The sequence below is a fragment of the Mesocricetus auratus genome, unplaced genomic scaffold (genome assembly GCF_017639785.1).
Source record: "Mesocricetus auratus isolate SY011 unplaced genomic scaffold, BCM_Maur_2.0 Super-Scaffold_2245, whole genome shotgun sequence".
Taxonomy (NCBI): Eukaryota; Metazoa; Chordata; class Mammalia; order Rodentia; family Cricetidae; genus Mesocricetus; species Mesocricetus auratus.
In genome coordinates, this window is record NW_024429180.1 from 24,893,677 (window position 1) to 24,912,768 (window position 19,092).

Below are 19,092 nucleotides of genomic sequence, written 5' to 3' on the forward strand. Positions count from 1 at the left end.
GGAGAGATACATGAGAGCAATAAGCATGAGGGTATCCATATTGATTTACAAGACAGATAAAGTTGCAAATAAGCCTCCTGCTCTCATTCCAAAGACCTCTAGGATCTAATGCTAGGCAATAAGTCTAGCAGTCTCAATCTGTGTTTCTCTTGCTATTTGAGCTGTGTCAGTTCCACAGAAGTGATGCTACATTGAAGAGTTCTGTGGTTCCATCCGAGAAGTGTGCTGTTCGCCTACACATTTAACACCCACTGAAAATTTTCTTACAGTGTTTCCCTTTGCCATCTTTTTTTTTTCCTGAAAATAGAAGTCTAATCATGTAGTGACTATGCTCCTATTAGCACACAGATTGCCAATATGGGACCTAGCACAATACAATTACATCATAGTTATTTGTGAAAAAGATTCTTCCCTCTTGGCAAGACTATAAGCTCCTTAAGATAAAGAACTCACTCCCCCAAATTAGCCTCCATAGCGCAGTGCACTGCTTTGAAAACAGCAGGTACTTAGTAATTATTTGCTCAGTGACCATGCTTATTACTTCATAAAATAAAAGAAATAAGTTTTTGTTTTATCTTCTGAAACAAGGGAGTTCAGCAGAGGCAAACATAGGAATGCTTGAGGACAAAGGATGGATGTATTCGATGTTTTTTATGTATCTAGGCACATAGTGGCCAAAGAAATAATAGCCTATCAAAAGCGCATTTATAATACTGAGGCAAAATGAAAATGTAAGTATTCTTATTTGTCTCAAAGACTACAAACGCTACACTTTTGGTGACATTTTCTTACAAAACAGCATATACTTATCTCTGTATTTGCTTTTGTAACTTAAGTTATTAATCTTCCCTAATGTGCATGTGAAGGACAAGTAGTGCTAACAATATAAGCACATTTTTTATTTTTCCTAAAGGCAAATTTGAGATGCCACATAAGCAGTTTTTCAATGATACCCTACAAATAATCCCAAGCCTTTCCAGTTTTCTCTTGCACATTAAAAATAAGACAACTTTGTAGGATTGTTCAGTTAAATAGAATAAGGGTTAAATGATAACTTGACTTATCTTTTAAATGACAAAAAATAAAGAAATTGCAAGACCTTTTCACACATTAGAGATGTATTGTCATTTATCATCTAGATATCAGGCTAGCAGTGCGAAGTAATAAAACATATCATCGAAAAATGTGCTATAGGTCTGAATCATTCTTTCATCCCACCTCCCAGCTAACTGCAGTATTAAATCAAACAAGCAGAACATTTCCTTAGGCAGCCATTGCCTTTTAATTTCCTGAAGAACCTTAAAATATCATTCATTACAAGTACTACACATATTTGGTTTTTAAAAGTCTCATAAATCAATAGCAGGCTGACTGTAATAATTATTACAAGTTAGTGCATAATTTTCGCGCTGAAGGCTGAATGCAGAACTTTAGCATATGCAAACGAGGCAATTCAAACTGTGTATAGATATTAATATGAAGAAGCAGGTAACGAGGTGCAGGCTATGAATTATGCATCAGGAGTGGCTGATCTTCAATGAGGAAAATGAATTCAGCATGTAATCTAATTAGTGATGGAAGTCTATTACATCTAACTGCAAAAGCAACCGTCCTTGAAACAAATTTATTTACAGTCCATGTTACCACTTGAAACAACTTTGAAATGATGTGTCAGACAACAGCTTAATTGTAAAATTTTTTGTTTGTTTGTCTCAGTTCCAGACCTGGAAGGCCTCCTAAGAGGACTCAAAGTGTCACCTCCCCAGAGAACTCTCATATCATGCCACATTCTGTCCCTGGCCTCATGTCTCCTGGAATAATTCCACCAACAGGTAAGGGTGTGATTATTTATGCCAAAACATTAAATATCAACCAATATCACAGATTTTATACATACCCATCATTACAATGATATTTGCATGCTTCCTTTTTATTTTGCAAACAATAGTATTCTGATAAGAGTATTTTAAAAGTGTATGACAGTTACTACAATCTTTGTGAAAATAAAATGAAATGAGCTGAATTGATAAAAGTGATAGAAGTCATTTAAATTATCCCCCTACAAATTTCATAAAAGAAAAATGACTAGTCCTAGGGTTTTTTGTTTTTTTAAACCAAAAATTAGAAGCTCAGAAAAAATTAGTAACTTCTCAAGGTCAATTGCTGAGAGCTACCAAAAATAACTCAGGAATACAGATATTCATGCAAATAGGAGATATAAAACACAAATGCCAGAAATGAAATTATGTTTCAAACTTTTCCATCATAACCATTTAAAGGAAGGTTTTTTTTAGACTTTTAAGGATATGTAAGTGAAAACATACTGTAGAGTGTGCACGCGTGCACGCACACACACATACATACAAACACACACACACTTTGTACTATAAGTGACCATAAATTATAATAAAAAATTAACCCATTTGATGTATGTCACTTGGCTGTGTTTGTTAATTCTGTTATGTACTTTTCTATGTTTGTGCTCACTTTTGGTTTTCACCAGGAAAGAGCCAGAATTATGAGATTAACATAATTAGCACGCTTCACTCTTGTTCAAGGAGGAAATACATGTCTATTATGCAATGCAAGTAAAATAACAGAAATCTCTTGGAAAAAAAGATTTCCTTTCTCCTCACATGCATAACACAGCTAGCCACAAACTTGTAATTCTTCTGCCCCAGCCTCCCGAAGAGCAGAGTTAGAGGTGTGTACCACCAACCGAAGTTAAACAGTATTTTCTCTGAACCTCTATCAGTATTGTCTTCTTTGAACATTGTCTTCCACTATGTTTTAATATAATCATGGGCACCTAGACACATTCTGCTGATGGGCTAAAGTTCCATGAATGAAACACATATTCAGTTTTTATGTCAATACCCAAAACTCAATTTTGTGAATATTATCAAGTATCATTTCAGCTTGTTTTATCCTATTTGTACATTTAGTACTATTCTTATCAATGTTCTGTAAAGTTCCTTTTATACTGCATGTTTAAATGAATGAATGGGTGCAAATGTAATGTGAAATCAATGAGTAGCTTTTCTCGTGCTGTTAACATGGCTTGCACTGTCAGCTCTAGAGACACCTTCAAAGACCAAGGCACAATTATTCTTCAATGACACAGGTGTCTCTCAGGCCAGTCAAACTAGTAAAATGAATCACCTCACTGCTCTTTGAAAGTTTTGTTGTCTTTTAGACTATATGGAAAATTTAATTTTGGGTGTGTTGTATAGCTGAGATATTCAGGTTTTATGGGAAAAAGATCTGAGCACATCTGGCACACAATAATTTCATATGGATTTTTCTAATTAGTCATTCAAATAATATTTTCCTGTACTTAGTAGGCTGATTTTCAAAAGTTACTTAATCACAGAATACAATTGTGCATTTTATTCATTTAAGAATACTGAAGATCTGATTCAAATGTTGCCTTAAGTAATATTTAAATAGAAGATGCCTTCAAAATCTCAATGGAGCAACACTCACATAGCATCATAAAATAACTTGGGCTCAGTAAGTGAAGTGAATAAAACAAGTTCACAAAATGCAACCCACCACATTATGTAACTTTTGAAAAGTTTCCCCCCTCAAATATTTTACACATTATTGTATTAACTAGACATGAGAGGTAGTTCCAGCTTGACTCATCATTAGACATTCATTTTTCACATCAGATCATTTTAGAAGTTTCAGTTATGAAGACATTCTTCTGAGGCATAATTTTAACCTCTTTGCTCTTTGAAAGGTGTTAAGAAGCCATCAGCTAGGGTTTTCATCTAGCTTACCAAGCATTGCACTGAAAAGGTGGGGTGATGCTTCCTGTGTAGTATAAACAGGAGGAGATGGGGAGTCTGGTGTAGTTAAATATTCTCTTGAGCCCTGACAAGTACTGTGGATAGTTTGGCTTTCTTACTACAATGGTTTTCACCTGTTTTTATTTTTAGACAGTAGTCCTAAGACTTGAAGTCACCCAACTGTGAATGTTGTTCATCAATGATGTTACTTTAATGGAGATGATTTAATTACTCTTTTCAAAGATCCCCCCCAGGAGGAATTAAGGATTTTAGCAAACATGAAATCATATCTCCACATATGAGAACATATTATTTTTTATCTTACTCGCTGGAGTTGAAAATTTCTTTTTTGAAAGACACAGTTAGCATGTTTCTGACATGAATACACCTATCAAAGTGCAAGTATATCAACCTCAAATGGTAAAGCTACTGAGCTTCAAATCCTAAGGTGCAAGTTGCAGATTATTTATGAAGACTCATCTGTCTTTGTATCCATAGAAGTAACTTCTAAACTTTTAAAATATTTAAATTTTGTTCAGTCTGCTCCTGTGAAAATAAGATCTATTAAATTTGAAGAATATATAGCTATCTATTGATTCATTGCTGGTCACTCAATTATTTTTATTTTTAGTAGCTGATCCTCAGAATGTGAAAGCATCTGTTTTCTCAGAAGAAAATGACGATAAATGTTAAAAATTAATAATATTTATAATTAAAAAGATGAAAAACATACCAAATACGAAATTAAAACCCATATGACTTGCCTGAGTAGGTTTGCATGTAACCTTAGGAGAGGGCATGAGTAGGTGGCCATAATTTCCAAAAGTTATGGCTTTGTCAAAGTACCATAACAACTTGAAGTTGCAGTTCATGAAAGGAAGGAACCTTTTTGTAGACTCTCACAAAGCGATACACCTCCTGCAGTGGTCACTACATTTATCCTGACTGAGCACTTGTCATAAATCATTTTTGAAATATGCACCAGTTTGGATTAAATTCATCTTAGCAACAGAGCTCTAATAGCGTTCAGACTTTTTATAGAATCATGTCTATTATGCAATTAAGGAAAGGATATTTAGGAATTTAGAATACTCCTTTCTTTGTGCCAGAAGTGCAATTTAGATAGTACACTCAGCCAACTTCCTGATTTCATGTTTAGGTTAGATTGCAAAGTACTTTTGAAATATAATTTCTCAGTATTTAGTAATAACATATGAATACCCAACACTTGCATTTGATATCAAAGGAAAGGCGATTCAATATCTATTTTTCAAATATACTCAAATAAATGAATGACTCATATTTGCATCTCAGACATTGCTTTTCTCTAATTATGACTTTGTAGACAAATAGGCAACACACATTCAGAGTAATAAAAAGAGCAATTATCCACACAGTAGCATATATTATGCCTGAAGGTAAGAATTTATATCTTGCAAATTCTTAAATTTTAATAATATGCTAGACCAGTCTCATATTAATCAATGCTTAGATCAATTGAAACATTTATATCTTATTTTTTTATTTATTTTTCAGTTTAAATTTAGATAAGAAACAAGGTTGCTTCACAAGTCAGTTCCAGGTCCCTCTCCCTTTCCCTCCCCTCCTCCCGTGCCCTTCCCCAACCCCCCCATTATCCCCTCATTTCCCCAGGGAGGGTGAGGCCCTCCATGGGGGTGTCCATAGTCTGTCATTTCATTGTTTTACTTAAAAAGTAAACATAATATAAACTAGTTAAAGCGCTTTTATTCCCATAGCACAGAATAAATGTGAATTTTGTGTTCATATGTAGTAAACATTATGAATGGATACTTCAATGGTATCCCATGTCCTGTGATAGAGGACTGCCTTTAGGTTTGTTGTCAAGAAAAAAGATGAATATGTCTTCTTTTGCTTCTTTTATGACAGTCTAGTGTGAGTGAACACTGTAGCCTTTTGTATTTTACTAAAGTTTTAAAACTGGAGATGAAAACTCCATTCTTTTTTGGGGGGGCTGCCCTAACAAATCACTATAACCTTGGTGGTAAAGAACTGAAATTTTTCTTCAAGGTTTGGAGGCCAAGATTTCAGATTCAGTATCATTCATCCTAAATCATGGTACCCGCCGGGCCACAAACCTCCTGAGTTTTCAGAGAACTGTCCCTTGAATGTTGCCTGTGTTAATATCTTGCTTGTACAAATAAAGCCTTTCTGAATATTAGAGGATGGAGTGAGTTTACCACTAGCTAACCATAGAAGTCTGGAGGTCTGCATAGACAGACAGGAAGTGTGATGACTTGGCAGAAACACGAAGAGAGCTGGCTAGATACAGACAGGAAATGAGATGGCTAGGCAGAGAGAGGATATAAGGAAGAAACGGGAACTTGCTGTCTTGTCCACTGACATGTCAAGCAGGTAAAAGTTGCTTTGAATTACTTCTTCTCTGTGATCTCTCAGCATTTTCACCTATATCTGACTCCAGGTTTTTATTACTTAGACCAATTAAGAACTCCTTTTACAGTTGGCACTCCTTGTTGTAAGGCTGCTTTGCAGCACTTCATGTCTCTGTCTGCCTCTTTCATTTCTATCTCTCTCCCTGTCTCTCTCTGTCTCTGTTTCTGTCTCATTGTCTTTCTCAACACACACACACACACACACACACACACACACACACACACACACACATCACCGTGTGTGTGTTTGAAATCTCCTACTGCCCCGGTCTTGTAAGGTATTTACAAACAACTTGTCCATCTGGACATCTGATAAAACAACATGCACAAAATTATTTTGGCATATAAAGGAACATTTTCAGGGTCCTAGGACATAATTAAGTAGCTGCTGTCAGTTCCTAATACCCAGCTAGTCTCTGTTCATGAGAATGATGAGAAGTCAATTACAGTGTCTCAGACATCCACATTAAATGTACACAAAGAACATTCTGGCCAGTTTTGTTCACTGAAGTATCCCTTGATGGAGAATATTGCCTGGCATAGGATAGAGATTCAAAATAAATATTTGTTCAGTGAATATTGCTAATAAATATTTAGTGAAGGATTTCTGAGGGGAATTATTATGCCTCACAGTTACAAACTGAAGCTGTAGTGTCTTAATATAGTTTTTTAAGTCCCACTAAACACACAGAGTTTTTATATTAAATATTTAGATTTTAGAGTCCAAATAGAGGTATACCAAGTACATAAAAAGAAATAATCATTTTTTATTCATAGATTGTGATGGTTACATACAAGCATTAACAAATAACTGATAGAATTTATATATTTAAATTTGTGGTAGTTACAGAAGTAATATATAGAACTTCAAAATTACTGTTTATATATTAATACAACTATATTTCAACATGTAAGATGATCCTAAGCATTGACAATTTTCATTTTATCCTTAGCGCTTTGATTTAGAACAAATGTACCAAAAACATTTGAATAAAATCTAACTTGGAATATAATTAACCATAAATATACTTGTTGGAATGAGGAATGATATAAATACATTCACTTGCTAATTATATATGGGTGTACATGTATGCAGGTCTATGTCCATATGCATTCAGATGTGTGTGCACTCATATGTTTGGCAACCTATGTCTGCTTTTAAAAAACACTTTTTACTTGTTTTTTTTTTAAATCAAGGTCTCTTAATTATTTGAAATTCTCCATGTAGGCTAAAATGGCTGGCTGGCAAACCCCAGGAATATGCCTGTTTTTATATTTCTGGAGTTTTGATGGAACATGAGTGCCACTATACGCAGATATTTAATATGCATTGTGGAGCTATGTAGCACAGGTCCTCAGGTTTGTACAGCTAGCATTACCCTGACTACATATGTCTCCATTTTTGAATTAAAGAAAATGTAGTACCCATAACTGTGTACTACAGCCAAGTGCCCTGACTCTGTTCTTAGTAGAGACATTTGTGCAATATTTTTCTCAGTTTCAGAGTTCCATTGTATTTAGATTTAATTATGTTACCACATATTTACATGTTGCTAGAGTTCTGGACATGCTACCCATCTACTCAAATTAGAGGCTAATTACAGTCCTTTCTTCTGTAATTCATTTTCTAAATTTCTACTAAGATCTGTATCTCATTTGCTTACACTAAAAAATGAAATGATAATCTGATTATAGTTTATGCTCAGTACATTTATAGTGCTTTAATCTTTAAACTGACAAATTCTTAGCCTTGTTTCCTTCCTTTTTTGGTATCACAATGCCTCTTTTGAATAAGGAAATACATTTGCATCGAGAAAACTGGACTGCAGATTTAGATCAGATACAGAACATTTGCCTAGCATGCCCAAACTCTGATTTCAAAACTCAGCACTGAAAGAAAATAAAATAGAGCTGGATGGATGGTTCAGTGGGTTAAGGTGTTTACTGTCCAGTTTGAGGACCTGATAATCTCTCTAACTTACATATGGAAGAAGCAGTTTCCAACAGCTATCACCCAACATCCACACACATGCATGGGCACACAGACCCACACAATAAATAAATGCAAAATATTTTAGAAAGCAAATGTAACTTTTGGTGTAGTGTGGTTATGACTGGATAGTTGTACAGTCTCCATCTTTTGTGTAGGATTCTTAGTATGTTGGCCCATTCCTCATTCAGTAAGTAGCATGTTGTCCATTACTTCTCACTACAACTTGATGACTATTATTAGAAGGGATGTCAAAATCCTGATTCCTTTTATAAACCAGTGAAGAGGGAAATACAGTACCCGTTTATTTAGAAAAGTCAGCCAACTCTACTATACTTATGCTTTGAACTTCTAATAGACCTGGTAGGACAAATGTTCTGTAAAACAATACAGACAGCCTGGTTTGTTTAGTCTCTCTTTGATAGCCTTTCCCCTTGAGGTGAACTTCAAAAGTCGCAGTTTCCTCCCTTGATTACTTGATCTAGGCTGGTTCTGTGGACTAAACCAAACCAAGTAGGGGCTTCTTGTTGTTTTCTCCTTAGTTTCTAAGGATTTCTAGATTTCAGGTGGAAAGGAGGTGGAAGAGCAAACATAAGAATGATATTACCAAAAAAATTTTAGAGATTGGGGAAAAGCAAAAAAAAAAAAATCAGAGTCTTAATAAATGTTTGTGTTTTGTGCCCAAGTTGATTTTTGTCTAAGTAATGAATTAATTTTACTTAAATTGAAAACATCCTACATTAAAAACATTGAGATGCTTCTGTTGTCTCTGTGATTGTAGGTGTCATCCCATTGGTGGAACTTGGATAGTTCTCATTAAATCCTAACTTTATGAACAGAAATATGATATTTACATAAAGCAAAACAGCAATACAATAGTCCCCATCACCTCTAGTGACATCTGGAATATTGAATGCAGACATGGAAATCAGACATATTTTAAGATACTGATTAACTCTTGAACACTAAGGGATCATTCTAGATTTTATGCATTCAGAAATGACGCTGTTTAGTGCTAAGAAGACTTATAGTGCATGATAGAGTAGAACTATACAGTGCTCTGAGGATAAAAGGTTGATCAATAGATTAAAGTTCCTGTTTATCAAGCTACAAAGAGCTTTATTGGTTTCCATAAGAAAGAGCCTACCTATTGTGTTCAAAGTCCAGGCTCCATCTGCAGCACAACTAAAGGTCAAACAAAGAAAGACTGCAAAACATATAGCTGTTTCTTCTGAAAGAAGTGTTTAAGAAGAAACTAGAGGGTAGGAAGTTATTTATCATAGGTTTTATGCTTATATCATAAGCTGTGCTATGCAATACTAAAGGCATCTAATTCAACGCCATCATCTTTGTTCGGGAAATACAAAGATCTTAGTTTATTAAGAAAGGTTGGGTTATGATGAGTTTGTAGTGTGTTTGCTAACATTCGGGAAAGCTTGAGTTCAACACTTAGCACTGACTAAACCAGGCATGGTTGTGGCCTATAAACTTAGTAATTGACGGGTAGAGGCAGAAGAGGAAAGTAAAGCCATCTTCAGCACAAACCAAGTATAAAGTCAGCCTGGGCTAATTCTTCCTTGGATTTTTATTCCCTGCATCATATGTTATCTTTCTAGCTATAGAGTATATATTTTTCAGACTGTAAATTATATCATACTAATAAATACTATATAAAAATATAAAAGCTTAAGTAATTTTTTAACTAATGTTTTACTTGAAAACTTGGTGTTTTTAAAGCAATCATATTTCTTCTTGCTGAACTTTTATAGATGATATTTTTGGTTTATTTGTAAAATTGTGAGTGTGGAATTTATTGTAATCTTCTTTTCCCACTTAATGACTTTTCTACTGATACCTGTGTCCTTCATGTCCTTCCTGAAGGAGCACACAGGTGTGACTTCATGCTAGCAGGAAGTGTTAGCCATTGGAAATGACATGAAGAAACACACACATAAAAAAATTTCAATGTAGTAATTTGGACTTTATATAATTATTTTGATGTCCCCTTCAATTGGAAAAGTTAAGTTCAAGAGGAACCAATGTCTGAAGATCATAGGAATATTTTAGTCTTCCACTTACTAAATATACACTCGTTGAACCATTGACCTATTCAGATTTTTATTTCTTTCAACAGTAAATATTTTTTCAAATTTTCAAATCATTTTCTCATATTGTTATAAGTTCCAAATGACACAATTTCTAGCAAAATTTTGCAAAAGAAATTAACCTAAGGGAAAATTCTGAAATAAAACAAACTGATCACACAATTATAAATTATTATTGTTGGCTTTCAGTCATCTTCAAGATATTTCTATTTGATCGAAAAATAAAAATGATAACATTTTGCAATGTCAAGCTTTGTCATAAAATGTCTTAGTTTGTAATACAAGATAATTGTAAAAGAGTTAGCAGTGAGTTTTGGTTGTTGCCTACTTTTCAGGGCTCAGTGACATTGATTTATTACATAGACTTGCATTTGTAGGTAACATTAGCTTTATGGATATGAGATATCCTTTTACATACTGATTTCAAAGTTTGCACATTACAGATGGTGGTAGATTTTAGGAGTGTAGATTGCTTTCATTTGATTACATTGGGTGTTAAACTATTTGATTGCTGGAAAAGAACTGACACACTGTATAGTAAACACTGAAAGAGGCTTTCAAAATGATAAAACTGGAATCTAATTCAGTCAATTCAATTGTGTTACACAAACATGACTGTTCACTTATTGTTATACTGCCAAAGACATAGACAATATATGAATATTTGATCTTTTGTGCCATTTCACATCGTGATTACACTGCCACAAATTCTATTCCTAGAGAAGATTATCATGGACATTTATTTCTATTGTTAATTTTAGAACACAAATAGTAGGTTATGACTCATCTCTTCAAAGCATGTTATTTTTCTGGCTAGGTAGTTCTGTGACACCGTTCCTACCATGGAATCAAAAGGCTTGACTTTCTCTTCCTTGCTATTTTGCAGCTAAGTGACCTTGAATAATGTTGGCTTTGCTTAGACCTCACAGGCAAGAACAGGAACCAACGCACCACTTTAGTAACAGACTGAGTATTGTACAACTTTCATTAGTACCAATTTCTTTTGTACTAGTAAAAACAAGTTTTTTAACTTCAAATTTCCTACATCATGCAGCCTTCCCAAATCCCACTTCATTAATCTTCTCATGCAATCTGACATAGCTTCTACTTGATAGAACTTTGTGAAGAACAAAAACAGCTAACGTATCATAATATATTTTGCTTACCCTTGCACAGGGAAATGTATATTATGATGATAAACTTCAGAAGAGGTAATTTACTGTATTCAGATTAGCAGAACATGCTCATCTCCAGACTTATTAGGTCTGGGACAATGGACGCTTTCTTATGTTTATGTTATTATGTTTTAGTCAATTGCATTTCTTTTTTTTTTGGTAAGATTTTTTGGCATCTTGTAATTCAGTAAATTAATGGATTTTTCTCTTGATATTACACTTTGTATGCCAGTGGTTACTTTTGCATCATTACATACACAATTTTAAGATTAATGTTATGATTTATATTCAGTTCACAGAGATACACCTCAGTTTAGATGCCCTGATAACATAACATTATGTTGAGTTAAAACACATTTTAAAAGATTTAATGATTTCTTTCTGTAGGAACAGGATCTATCCCTGATGCTAGCTAGCTTGTTAGAGCCCATTCTCTATGAGAGAATGCCATGTTCAGCCTTAATGCAGGAGGAGGGGACTGATCCTGCCCCAAGTTAATGTGCCTGACTTTGTGGACTCTCCATGGAAACCCTTACCTGATGGGAGGAGTAGATGTTGGGTGGGATGGGGAGCAGCTGAGGGAAAGGTTGTAGGAGGGTTTGGAGGGAGTGCTTTAGTTGAAGTGTAAAATGAAATTAAACAAAATACATTTAATAAAAACACATTTCAATGAGGTTACTATTTTTTTATGAAATGCGACAATTTTTTGGAAAAAATTATTTTTTAAATATACTTTTTCCAGTTATATGAGTTTGTTCCTAACAACGTAAGGACAAGACTTTAATAAACACAGTAGTTAGTTATAGTATTAAAGGAGGTACAACACTGTGTACCCTTAAAGAATATATAAATATATTCTGTTATTTAAACTTAGACATAATAATAATATGTCTCTATAATATCAAGATTGTTTTTAAATATGTGAATTATTCACCTCAATGTCAATAAAATGTAAAACAGTCCCTCTTTTTCGGTCATTTTTGGAAAGATGATTTTTCCTATTAAAACATCTATTTGTCAAATGTGAAATAGAGTAAGGTTTTCAAGACTGGCCTATCCAAATCAGTAACTTATTCATTAACAAAGCCATTAGTGTCTTCTGCAATCTCTACTACTTTATTTTATTCATTAACAAAAACCCCAGGATTGTTACTATGGAGTAATCTTTTTAAGAATTGCATGGAAACATATTGATTCAAATGAGCATACATTTTTTATTAGTCTTTTAACAACACAAGTATGAAAGCCATCTAATCATCCCTACTCTTCATGTAACATATTGAAAAAATTAGATTTAAAGCTATCATTCCAAGAAGAACTACTACCATATGACCTGTCTACAAGAGTTGTCTTCTTGATTTATAATAGCAATTGCTTTCTCAGCATGGATCTCATGACATAATAATATTCTATGGATTTTTGAAATTATGCTGATCTCTACATCAATCATGCATAGTAGAATTGTATCTGTATTACTGAGACGGGCTAACTGGAAGTCAGACATTTCAGAAATATATGTTTTTCCAGGGAACTTTTTATAGAATTACAACAATTCTTACTAGCTGTGAATAAAGTTGTCAGGTGTTTTTATCTGTAAAAAGTTACAGAATTTTCTTTCATCAATTATTTAAGTGTTTATTTAAACTTACATAGTTTTATTACAAATATCTTCTGCTATTTCCATGGTTCTCAATTTTCATTAATACCCATTCTGTCTTCTACTGATTTCTTATGTCCATCATAAGCTACAATGATTTTCCATCTTTTAAATAATGAATTTTGAAGCCCAATACATACATTCACAAACAACAATTTTGAAATAGTTGTTTGTGTGAAAATAGTTGATATTTCCTTCAATGTGTCTCTGAAGTATATTTTACTCCTAATATGTCCTTCTTATAAATACTGTAGAACTTACCAAGTACATTTGGTATAAAAAAGGAGAATGCTTAGGATGGCTACCTACTCTTATGTATTCCTACACCCATTACTCACAACTATAATTTCAGATGCTAATAGTCCCCAGTTATAATATTGTTAATAAACATAATTTAGCACATTTAATATTAGTAAAAAAACTGGAAGAAAAATATTGTGTGATTCATACATTACATGATCTCTGAATATAGCTTATACATCATTTGCATCATATGACACTTTTTCAGGAGGTATTTTTAGCTTATTATAAAGAATGAAATAAGACACTCTACAGGTACATAATCTGTTCATATTGAAGCATAGCTAGTATCTGATTGAGGGTTACTACTTCCTATTCTTTCCTGCCCATGCTGTTGTGAAAAAATCCTTGCATCTTTGTCAGCATTCATATACTGAGTAGCATTGAAATAGAAGGTGAATTGAAATAAAGAATTTTCTTTAGCTAGTGCATTAAAATTTAAATAGAATATTTAAAGTTATCATTAGTATCTTTACTCCACCCTTTTTATCATCTGTATATAGTAGAGCTACTGATTTGTTATGAAAATTGATAGCTTCAAACATATTCTTGGATTAAGTTAAATTCTTGTTTTATGGGTACTTTTTGTTACAGTTTTTTATCTGGTTAATTAGGCATTTTCTTCTAACACTTAGAGAAGTATTAAGCACTGATGGAAAATGATTTTACAGAGGAGACATGTTCAGTGCTAAGAATTTCAAAGTTAGAAATGGATAGGTGAGATCTTAAAATTGTTCTTCAGGCTGCAGTTGTAGCTCTGTGAAAGGGCACCTGCCTCGTGCGCATGCAGCCCAGGGTCGAATGCCAGTACAGCATAGAGCTGGGCACATATACACATGTACTTCAAACTTCATGACCAAGCTGAGATCCTAACTAAGTCTTTATTTAGAATTCTATGTCTAACTTGCCACCACCTATACTGCTCATGGAAAGTCTGACTTTTACATTTCATTTTGCAGAATGATATATCTAATTGAATGACCAATGTTCAGTGAAGTTATATCTGAACTTCATGAATACCTATGCACAAAATCGTGTTTTTCTATGAAGAAGGCATCAAACACGAAATACAGATATTAAAATCTTACCTTTCCATACTCATCTGGTGCTTTTATCTTTATATGCCCATTCGCTCATTAATAATGAATCTCTTTATTATTATATGTTAGTTCACTTGAAATACCCTCTGGATGAACTATGGTATCAACTGAAACTGTGGGATAGTCAGTGTGTGTGTATGCCTTAGAACACATTTCACTAATGCTACATAAAACACTAAAGGCTAAGTATATTTTGTTAAGTAGATATAGGTGGATCTACATTTCAAATATTACTGTTAGTAGTTATATATTTTGTAAAAGAAACAAACACAAATAAACCTCTTACATCATACAGAATAGGTTTCTTTTTTGTTTGCAGAGGAAGGGTCCTGATCTAGATGTAGAATGTGTATCAGGCTAGTCTCCATTCTTTCAAATGTCATTAATCCATAATATGAAAATATGCTATTGTCTTTTCCTCAGCATTTTAAATCAAATACAATAGCCAATAATGCTCTCATTAGTGATACTCATTTTTTTTACCATATCTGTAGTAATAATTTTTATGTTCTCTTATTTTCATATAAAGATATTACTAAATAGAAATGTAGCAATTATCTGGTTCTCTAAAGAAACAGGTTGTTTTTGAAATTCATAAAAAGTTTAGTCTTGATAGAAGAATGAACCAGTAGCCTTTTATTTTGTATTGAATCTCAAAGTCCAAATGAGAGATTTGAATATTAGGACCCTGACTTGACTCACCTCTGTTTAATTTTGACAGTTGTCTTAAAGTGAATTTAGTGTTTAATGAAATTTTCTGGACTGATAACTCAAAACCTGAAGGGAACAATTCTAGTGGTGAGAAAGTAATTTTCTGGCCTAATTACACCTTTGGCCTCACTACAAAGTCTGTCAACAAAAATGCCAGGTTTGATCATGATTTTTTTTGACGTGAATTCACCAACCTACTTTACCCAGGAGAATATTTTACAATAGTACTTGGTATTTGCAACTATGACTTTATAACTGGGAATAAAATCTCAACACATTGCCAATCTGTGAATCACTAAAATCTATCAATTTATAAACATATATATATATATTGGTATTAAAGAACTATAATGTAACTTAGTAGCATTTTCTAAATTGATGTATGTGTAAGATGACCATTTCAAGTGATTAAAGCAACATCATCAAATAAATTATGATAATTTTCCTTTAAATACTGAAAAATTATGCTTCTATAATATTTTTCTTTCTTTCCTTTTAATCTGTTCTTTCTTTCATTTTCCTCCTACTCCCCCTTTTTTGCTCCCTCCTTCCCCTATTCCTCCTTCTTCTGTTGTTGATGCTGTCAGCATGGTGCAGAAACTTGAGAGTGCCAGTCTAGTGCAGTATCATGGAGTCACTCAACAATCCTTCCATACCTGTGACTTATTTCCCTTACCCTGTAAGTCTAACAATTACAGAGGTTCTAACAGGAATCTGTAGAACTGATCTCTGTCTTGAATATGTCTTTGCTTAACTGCAACCATCAAATACTTGCAGATACTGGCAGTTGTCCTAAATTCATGAGCTTGAATTTTGCTATGTATCAAAATCAATAAATAAGCTACAGCTGTTTGTTCAGTTACTGACCTTTGAGTCCTTTCTCCAATAATTTGACTAGAAATCAAAATCTGCATATAAAGTCTTGTACTTGTATTCCTTTGAAACCACACAACACTTCTGAAACCAGGATTGTCTACCCTCTCTGTGAACTTTCTTATTGCTATATTTAAAATGTAAGGATGCTCCTGAAAACCTCGTTTCATAAAACCTCAGGTCTGCTTCAAGGAACAAAGTAAAAAAATAACTAAGAAATCCGCTTGAGTTATTACTTCTCCCCTTCATGATCGTAATTTCTAGATCAACTTTTAATAAATGTTTTCTTCACTAAACATGTACATATAAATATAAATATATATGCCCACAAAGTCACACATCCTTAAATTTGAAAAAAGTTAAAAATGTATCATAAGGTAATCTGAAACTAATGTGTCACATATAAGAAAATATAGTCATAGTTATTTCAAGTCATCTGTGAAGCATATACTTTAGTAGTCATGATTAAGTTTTTATATAAATATTTATCAAGAGTTACAAGGATGAATGACATTGCCACTCAAAAACCCATAATTAAAGGTACAGTTTGGCATGACAAGCAACCTGTGCAGAAGCACAGATGTCTTCTAAAAAGACAACTGAAGTTAAGGGAATTATTATAGCCATGCCGGTAGAAAATGGTATACTTAAATTGACTTATATCAGTACCATCTTCCTAGAAATTTTTCTCTATGAGAGAAGCATGAACAAAGGATTTGGGATCATTCCTGTGAAAAATATTGGAAAACATTTTATATTGCAGAGAATGTGACTTGAGAGAAGTGTCAAGACCATCATTAATGTAGTATTGGGACCTTTAGAGCACCAATAACTGATTTTTTATTAGAATTTCATGTGATTATGCAATTAAATCCTTTTACACATATTAGCTCATTTAAACCACTATACAGAAAACACTTTTGCTTCTCAGAAGCATTAAGGTGTGATCTCAAGTAAAATAAGAATATAACTTATTCCTGCAGAGTTTTAACCATATTTATTGTGTACCACCTAAATAAGTCGTCTACATCTTGGAACAGAGTCCTTTGCCAATATGGAAACTCACTTAAGTCCACCTCTGGGTTCAGCTATGCAGATGCTAATGAGTTACGATCATTGCATTGCTTTGACAACATCCAGGACTGTTTACAGCATATCTACAGATTCATGTCCTTTTAGGATTCTTATGCCTGGAGAGATTTTTAGATCAGATAATGATAACTGGAGAGCATTTTATGAAGATTAGTTTAATGAAATGAGGACTTTTAGAGGAAAATCTGGTATTCTGCTAGGGAACTTGACCAAATCTACTGCATGTTTAGCAGAGGTATCAATTAATTCTCTCTTCATCAGAAGGCAGAACTGGACATGAGAATGGAGAAAGATTTGGATATCAACTCACTAAACAGCTATACATGCTGGCAAATCCAAGCAAATAAAGTATCTTGACTGCCCCAATTATTGTGAAAACTCCTGAAAATAAAAGTCATTAGGGGATAGTTCTTCTATCTCATGCTTGTAGTCTAAATGCTCACAGACAGAGGCAGGAGAACTAAGAGTTGCATACAAATCTGAAGTATATAGCAAGATCATCAAACAAGCAAACACAGGAAAACAAAAGCAAAAGATACAAAAGATCCACCAATGTCTCTGAAACACATCTAACTACAAGGAGAAAATTTCCCCCTGACGCTGTTCATTTCCTAGTTCACTATGAATAATCAGTCTTGTAAGTTTACATTGAGTTTTCGTAGAATATTGGCGCATTGAAACTGAGGAACTGGCTGTTTGAAACTCAAATGTATGCAGTTAATTATATATTAAGCCATATTAACTTGTCTAATTATAGACAAAACATCTGTACTGAGTCCATAAATTATTTTTATTTTATTGAAAATGCTATAATATTTTGGGATTTAACAGGCCTAAATAACATATACATATATGTATTTTTGTTTAGTAAGCACGCATGCTAAGAACTATTAACCTTTATAATAAATATCCAAATACATTTAATATGTATCCTTGAGTTTTTGCTTTCTAAATTCTGTCTGGTATGTATTTTATTACTGTTTTATCCATAATTCTCTTAAATTGTCTTAAATCTATCCCTATGTTTTCATATTGGTACTTGATGTATTTGGTGCCATTGATAATGTAACCATGACTAAAATCGAATTCATTATTATTTCTTTCATATCAGATAGAATTATTTCTATATGACTATTTATTTTTAAAATAATTGTTAATTAAAGAACCAAAAGGTGTTAATAACTATACTTGTTAGGACGATATAATATGTAAGAATAAGACTTACATTCATTTTAAAATTTCCAAACTTTTATTTTAGCACCTATGTATTACACAATGTTAATCCCTAACAACTTGATGTGGTGCCTTGTGAAAGCTTATGTCACACATGTGGAAACTAGGCCTCAAAATAACAGTTCAAAATCAGCTGCAAAGTGGCATAGTGATGCATGGAACCTATTGCTGTGTATTTCTAGATACATTTAAAGAGTCATTTCCTTCCCATCATTTCAATACATTTGCTTACATTATTTCCAGTGAAAATGGAATGCTTTTATATTTTCTTATAATTTCTACTCACATTCTTCTCCACAAATTATGAACTAGTTAAAACTAAAAATGTACAAATGCATTTTGTATGTCAGTTCTGAAAGGTCAACATGCTGTATGTTTAAATCCTTGTATATAATTATGGTCCTTAAAATATTAAGCAGGTTGCTGGATTAAATATAAGTCAGGCGTAAAATGCCCTGCATGTAGCAACATAGTGAATCAAGTAAATTATCAAACAGTGAAGCTCATTTTGTGCCCTGGGCAGTTTTGGCTGCCAGCATTTATACATCAAAACTTCACTCAATGTACGATTGATTTTATTTTATTTTGTTTATTTTTAATTCCCTACAGCATGCTATGTTGGTTTTGCAG

At 33.3% G+C, this 19,092-nt stretch overlaps 1 protein-coding gene across 2 annotated transcripts in view; it reads left to right on the forward strand.

The window, feature by feature from the left end:
- Dach1 (dachshund family transcription factor 1) overlaps positions 1-19,092 on the forward strand; it is a 378,008-nt gene that overhangs the window by 147,154 nt on the left and 211,762 nt on the right. For both annotated transcript variants that reach the window (XM_040753525.1, XM_040753457.1), the window contains exon 2: positions 1,717-1,832. In XM_040753525.1, coding sequence (XP_040609459.1) covers positions 1,717-1,832 — 116 coding nt within the window. The remainder of the gene's footprint in view (positions 1-1,716; positions 1,833-19,092) is intronic.